The 7553-nt window shown below is 38.4% G+C and overlaps 1 protein-coding gene and 1 long non-coding RNA gene across 3 annotated transcripts in view; both read right to left on the bottom strand.

Annotated features, from left to right (window-relative positions):
- Window positions 1-290: 290 nt before the first annotated feature.
- LOC136832253 (uncharacterized) lies at window positions 291-3295 on the bottom strand. Its single transcript, XR_010851143.1, has 2 exons — window positions 2008-3295; window positions 291-1901 (listed from the first exon to the last, which is right to left on the bottom strand). It is a non-coding gene; the product is annotated as an uncharacterized lncRNA (long non-coding RNA).
- Window positions 3296-3543: 248 nt separating this feature from the next.
- The window catches only part of LOC136832256 (lens fiber major intrinsic protein-like), a 110165-nt gene continuing 106155 nt past the window's right edge, over window positions 3544-7553 (bottom strand). The window contains exons 6-8 of one of the 2 annotated variants that reach the window (XM_067093120.1): window positions 7503-7553; window positions 5804-5884; window positions 3544-4486 (exon numbers count right to left, since the gene is read on the bottom strand). The exon at window positions 7503-7553 is cut by the window's right edge and continues 132 nt beyond it. In XM_067093120.1, the coding sequence (XP_066949221.1) occupies window positions 4322-4486; window positions 5804-5884; window positions 7503-7553 (297 nt within the window). In that variant the 3' untranslated portion in view covers window positions 3544-4321. The remainder of the gene's footprint in view (window positions 4487-5803; window positions 5885-7502) is intronic. The other variant, XM_067093121.1, reaches the window with a different exon arrangement.

Below are 7553 nucleotides of genomic sequence, written 5' to 3' on the forward strand. Positions count from 1 at the left end.
ACATTAGTACGTCAATACCATCATTACTACGTGCAGTCGACAGCTATATCATTGTGTATATACCGAAATAGATATGTTTACGGTGACATTAGCATGTCAATAGGTTACTGACATCACCAGTATGTTAGCACTGACATCACCAGGCAATGATAAATATTAGCAAGAAAACACCAGTATTTATCTAAAAATACTCGCGTATGTAAAGCTGATATGAATACGCAAATATACATCGGTGTGTATTTATTGACGTCAAATATAAACAGGGTTGGAGCAAATGAAAAAGACCTTAGTACAACTGCGGTGCATAAACTTTTTTTTTATTTTATTTTATTTCTTCTCGTGCAACAACGGTAATGAAAATCATAACATAAAAACTATCAACACACTCATTACCTAGTATATAGTCTATATATAACCTCTATCATAAAGAGTTCCTTTCAAGGAAAAAAAATATAAATAAATGTTTCAGTGGAAGTGTTTCCCCAGTGTTCTCAATCCAATCCTACTCTTTAGAAATCTATCATCGCTTGAACATTCAGGTTTCGACTTCCTCGCAGTATCGAGAGGAAGTGACGTCATTCGCTATAGAGTCGGTATAGCGTCTGCAAATGTCACTACCTAAAAGAATCCAGATGAGTGAATCGAAAGTCTCAGATGAAATTACTACAGACATCATCTGCATCTATGGTCCACGTCTCCTTTATATACAGTGCGACCGAACCAACGCGTTCTGTGTTTCCTATTTGGTGACAGATGCGTGTCTGTCTGTCTCAGGGCTCGATTTAGAATAGCCACTTCGACCTTGTTTGGAGCAACGTGCGCGAGCGACATGGTCAGAGACGCCTGACGACGCGCGCTCTGGTGACACCGCCCTTACCTAACCTACGGCTGCAAACATCTTTTTAAACAAGTAACATTTAAATAATTTATATGAACAGGCTATTCTCACTACTGCCACTAATAAACTCTCATCTTCATAACTATAAAGGTCGATACAGAATACATCTCTATACAAGTAACAGAGGGAGAAACAGGAAGACGAATACAGCTTCTGGGCTATTTTGTAGCTAAGACTGAAACTCCAGTGATTTAAGCCACCGGCAAACACTTGCAATTCGCGACAGAGAGGAACGCCAAAGACCAGCCTTTTTGCAACTGAAAAGGACGCCGAAAACCCGGATTTAGCACACTTACAAAAGATAGCCAGAGACTAGCATTTTCTACTAATAAAAAAGAAGAGCAAAGAATGGCTACTTTGTAACCAAGAGAACCACAGAGACTGGCCTCTACATCTGGGAAGAACACTGAAGGCTGACCTCTGTGTAACATAAGAGAACAAAGACTGACCTCCACATAACATAAAGAACGCCAAAGTCTGGCCTCTGCAGCATGAGAGAATGTCAAAGACTGGCCACTCTGTAACATAAAGTAAGGCTAAAAACTGGCCTCTGCAGAAGGAAAGAAAATGAATGCCAAAAACTGACTTTTTTGCAACAGAAAACCACAACTAATGCTGGCCTGTTGTAATAGAAAAGAATGCCAAAGACTGGCCTTTACCACAGAAAAGAATGCCGAAGACTAGCCTTTACCACAGAAAAGAATGCCAAAGACTGGCCTTTACCACAGAAAAGAACGCCATAGATTGGCCTTTACCACAGAAAAGAATGCCAAAGATTGGCCTTTACCACAGAAAAGAATGCCAGACTGGCCTTTACCACAGAAAAAAATGCCAAAGACTGACCTTTACCACCCAAAAGAATGCCAAAGATTGACCTTTACCACAGAAAAGAATGCCAAAGATTGGCCTTTACCACAGAAAAGAATGCAAAAGATTGGCCTTTACCACAGAAAAGAATGCCAAAGACTGGCCTTTACCACAGAAAAGAATGCCAATGACTGGCCTTAAGCTTTGCAACGAACAGAATGACACAGAAAAGAACGCCACTGACCTATGTTAGCACAGGAACGAATGCCAAAGACTTGCCTCTATGCAACTGAAAAGAATGCCAAAGACTGACCTTAAGCACAGAAAAGAACGCCAAAGACTGACCTTAAACACAGAAAAGAACGCCAAAGACTGACCTTAAGCACAGAAAAGAATGCCAAAGACTGACCTTAAGCACAGAAAAGAACGCCAAAGACTGACCTTAAGCACAGAAAAGAACGCCAAAGACTGACCTTAAGCACAGAAAAGAATGCCAAAGACTGACCTTAAGCACAGAAAAGAACGCCAAAGACTAGCCTCTTTTCACAAGAAAAGAACATCGAAGATTAACCTTCAGCAACACTAGAGTATACCAAAGACCTCTTACCAAGTTTCCCCTTTCCAAGATCTCTTATGTCTCCCAAGTGTGTCTACTGCTTTATTTAGGGTCAAGCCTCACAGTCCCTCCTTGTTTTACTTTTCCTTTAGGCCTTGCCTATTTTGCGACGTCTGATTGCCTGTCTCGTTAGCCTTTACGTAAGGTATGTATATATCTCTCCAGTCATTTCCTACACAATTATTAGTGTTGGTTGAACGCAGTGGCCTTACGGCAAGTTCGACCCTACCATTAAATAATAATGCCAACGAAATAAGCTTCACTGACTCAAAATGTATCAGGCCATATATCCTACTGACCCCTCCAAACAGACAAAAGACAAATAACCTGTCAGGCTACCTCATCTCGCATATACTTTGTGTATCGAACCTTCGCAACCATTGCTGGGTTTTGTGGCCAATCCTTCTCTGTACTCTAAAGTTTGGAATTCCTTAACTGACTCTTATATACCTATCTCTCATTTAAAATTAAGAGTCTATCACTTCTTTAGGGTGGATGCTCCATTCTCCTCTTCTTACCCTTTAAGCCTGGGCTACCTGGGCAAAGGGTTGTCAGTCACCCTACAAGCTCGTAAAAAAAATGCGTTTCTGTGTTGCCCGAAACAGCAATCTACTTTAATAAAACTCTCGTGAACTGACTCATACGGAACCACCCAATCATATTCTTGGCCCTGCAGGCCTCATCGTAACCCACATACCGCTCCCAATAGACTTAAAGGTCTGTTGCAAACCGCAGTGAGGCGCAACAAATGCGTCACTCACTGCCTGGTTTCCACAGTTCATTACCAGAAAAAAATAATCTAGAAATATGGTAAAATTTGACCATCAAAGAGTATTCTCCGTTATCGTCGTCTGAGAGACTTTCACACTATATTTTTGTACATATAGGACAACGTCTACTCTAGTAAAACTCAAGCTCAGTTTATAAAAACTCTACAGACTTCCTAATATCTAAATGTACCTAAGACTTGAGAGTAATAGCTAGCCTTTTACCATTATATACTATATATATATATATATATATATATATATATATATATATATATATATATATATATATATATTTATTATATATATATACACGGTTGAAGGAAGCAAATGAACATGAACCTACATATTACACAAACTGCGTTGGTAAGTGTTCTACAATGGTATTAGTTTAATGAAAGACCGAAATTGACTTAATTGCTGACCTCTTACATGAAAGTGCCTTGCTGGATGGATGGGGTAGGAGTTAGTGGACAAGTTATAATGGGGATATGGTGGATAATTTTCCTTCAAAATATATAGCACTCTAGATTTTCACGGAAAGACTGACAGGACTGCCGGGCATGAACTGAGTGACTAAGTGCTATTACTGACGAATAAACAGGGACTGTCTAATGGACCCAGTGAGGACTGTTGAAATGGCCTCTACAAATCAACAGGAGTGATGATGATGATGATGGTGAAATGTGGATGATACCGTCTTCAATCTGGAAATTATCTAGATTAAATAACTTATTAACTACACTGGGATTTATAAATGGAAATTGATGATAATGCTGACTGTTCGTCGAAGGTTGAAGAGAAGATTATGAATGAAACAATAAACAAAAGGAGTTGTCTACATGTGTCACACTAAATTACTTTACTATTTCACCTAAAAGCAACCAAGAAACTGGACGAAATAGTCTCATCTATGAATAGAAGTCCAGATGACATCAAATGAAAGTCTACATTTTCCCTCTTCACACACTACAGTAGTCAAATAACAACACTTGCTCCGCCCACTCAGCATGGAGAAGTGAGTGTGGAAGCCAAAAAAAAAAAAAAAAAAAAATGTTGCCACATCCGTTGCACCGAAAAATTTATACGAGATCATCAGTGTCGCAAGAAATACTAAATAAATAAATAAACAAATCTCGTCTACGTTTTTTCCTTTTCACTTGCTAGTTATAAAACGAGGTTCACACGATTGAGTATCTCCGCCAGCACAAAGAAGACCCTCTTCGCGCCAATTCAGCAGGGAGAAGCGAGTGTGGATGTGATTGCTGACGGTCTGGAAGTGTCTCTCGAGATGAGTGGAGGATGCTGAGGCGTGGCGTTTGCGTTGTCCTTGGCCCCAGTGTACTCGTGGGTGAAGGCTGCCAGTAGTCCTCCAAGGGCAGGGCCTACCCAGAACACCTGCAGGGAAAAGATGTGGATGAGAATGCAGTGTGTAAAGGGGATAAATGAAAGCACTCCTACCTGAAGAGATACAGTGCTCATATCTGTACGTTTCTGGGTATACATAGTTTTTTTTATTAAATTTATTTATATGGATAAGAACATATAAAATAAACCATTTGGAAAAATAGTAATGCAAAGAAGCAAGTGTTTTCTCTGTCTGTCTGTCTGTCTCTCTCTCTCTCACACACACACACACACACACACACACACACACACATATATATATATATATATATATATATATATATATATATATATATATATATATATATATATATATATTATGAGACTATATTTGAGACTGAACTGTTTAATTTTGACAGACTCTTCTCCAAAATGGCGGAAAAAATCTCAATCAAATTACTCAATCGGATAGTGACTACCCTTGGATGGAGGCCACGAGCCTGAGGCTTGCAACCCCATCCCAGAAATTAATGTCTAGAAACACAACAGACCACAGGTGTCTGTGTTATCGGTAAGGGATCACAATGAGGCCTAAAATTTAAAGAGAGGAAGCGAGTGTCAGAAGTGCATACACCAGCGCTTTTTGACCAACACTCTACAAAGCATAGATATGCGGTTTGAAAGTCATTAAAGTTCTCAATAATTCACGAAGTTACACCTCAAACTGGCAACACTGATTTAAAGTAAGACGTGCCAAAAAATGTCAGCTGATACTGATTGTGTGCTGAAAAATCTTACACTTTGCTTAGAACTTCTTGGTTGCAGAAAGAAACAGCAGTTGGCTGTGATGCTACTTTCACACGCTTTTATCGTCCTAATCCATTTCTTCGCTGTATGTATGTATGTTTGTATGTATGTATGTATGTATATACTAACCTTTGACTGTACATTAAGTAATTTTCATCTCAATTTTACTCTCCGGAGAATGTTTCTCATTTATTGTCCTCCTACTTCGAGCAAAACAGTTTTAGGCTTGCCCAATATAATAATAATAATAATAATAATAATAATGATAATAATAATAATAATAATAATAATAATAATTATTATTATTAATAATAATAATCTGGAAAAACTAGCTGCCCAAGTAGCTTCAGGACTCATGCAGAAGAGTGTGCTACTAGAAACAGCGGACATAGTAAGAAAAGTGATGGACTCCTAAGGAGGCAGGATGCAACCCGCACCCTACACTATAAAAAACCACTCAGTCGAATAGGATGACTGTGATAGACCAAAAAAAAAAAAATAATAATAATAATAATAATAACAATAATAATAATAATAATAATAATAATAATAATAACATACCCAGTGGTATCTCCAGTCTCCAGTGACCACTGCAACAGCTAATGAACGTGCCGGATTCAGACCAACGCCCGTAAAATCCGCCTGCAAAGTAAGAGAGAGATGTAATACAAAAAGTGACGTCATTTGTTTTCAGGCTGTTTTGATACTGTCTTCTCTAAGAACTCTCGCCAGACTTCTATTTATTTATTAATTTATTTTTTCACTTTCAACGACTCATCTCTTCTTCCTGTATGGCCTGTTGCCATCTGTTACTTCTTTCAAATGAACACCGTATTCTTTGGAAGCTCGAATTTCAAGTCAGTGGCCTATGTGAGCCTTGTTCCATAGAAATAGGGTTCACCCTCTGAATAATAATAATAATAATAATAATAATAATAATAATAAAATAATAATAAAACAGTTTGTGTAATAAAATCCACAATTATTTAGTAAACTGTATTACAATGTAAAAGAATTAAGCAAAGACTTTCGAACATCTGAACGGTTAAAGTTAACTTAGTTTAACCAGACCACTGGAGCTGATTAATCTCCTAGGGCTGGCCTGAAGGATTATTTTACGTGGCTAAAACCAACTGGTTACCTAGCAACGGACCTAAGCTTAGGAATCCGAACCACATTATGATGAGAAATGCTTTCGAACCAGAAATAAATACTGAACGGTCATTGGCCGGTCGGAGAGTTAACGTTAAAGATACGACCCTGCCAATGAAGAGCGCATCTGAACGGTATTCGTCATCAGTGTTAATAAAAAACGATGATGATGAATAATAATAATAATAATAATAATAATAATAATAATATAGTGAAAATGATAAGAAACTATGCCAGCTGCTCTCCACCTCCAACAAAGCTACTGGAGAATACACAGAGATTCATACGATGACAAATAACCAAGGGGAAAATGGACGCTGTTTCAAAGTACTATTAATCTCTTAAAGTAAGAAAACTGTGGAAACGCAGAAAATGGCGAAGTAGTGGAGGCAGTATGGCCTGCAAGATTCATGTGACAGTAAGATAAAATAAAAAGAAAAAAGAAAAGGGCCGTTGCTTCCGATCTATTAATTTTGTTTCCTTCTAACAAAAGTCTAGATGCGCTAAAGATGGTGGATGCTGTGTGGTCTCTAAAATTTGTGCTAGATTATGTGATGAGCAAAGAAGATAAATATAAAAACAGAGGTTGTTTTCGAAATTTTGATTCTTTTCTAACACAATTCTAAACATTGAAAACAGCTGAGGCAGTGCGTCCTTCTCCAAGATTAGTGAGGCAATGCACAAAACAAATGCCATGGCAAATGTCTTTAAATGCTTTTCCATATTTTTCATCTAATGAAAAGCTATAGATGTGCACTGTAGGCTTTATTTAAGGCTTTATGCAGCGTCCCTTCGGCCCCTAGCTGCAACCTCTTTCATTTCTTTTATTGTACCTACGTTCATGTTCTCTTTCTTCCACCTCACTTTCCACACTCTCTTAACAATTGTTTCACGGTGCAACAGCAAGGGTTTCCTCCTTTCTACTTTAAGTTTCCTTTTCAGCACTCAATGACCTTGTAGATCACAGCGCTTGGCCTGTGGCCTAAATTCTATATTCTATTCTTCTTCTATCCTGGCACCCTACCGTTACGAAATCGGACGCACTGTTGATCTGTAAACGCCAGACTACAACACTGAAGCCCTCAGATTCATTCACACACGCACTTACGCTGAAGAGGGCGGCTGCTGTGTGGCCTGCTATGACGGGAATAGCAGAAGA

The sequence above is a fragment of the Macrobrachium rosenbergii genome, chromosome 49 (assembly GCF_040412425.1).
Source record: "Macrobrachium rosenbergii isolate ZJJX-2024 chromosome 49, ASM4041242v1, whole genome shotgun sequence".
NCBI classification, from domain to species: Eukaryota; Metazoa; Arthropoda; class Malacostraca; order Decapoda; family Palaemonidae; genus Macrobrachium; species Macrobrachium rosenbergii.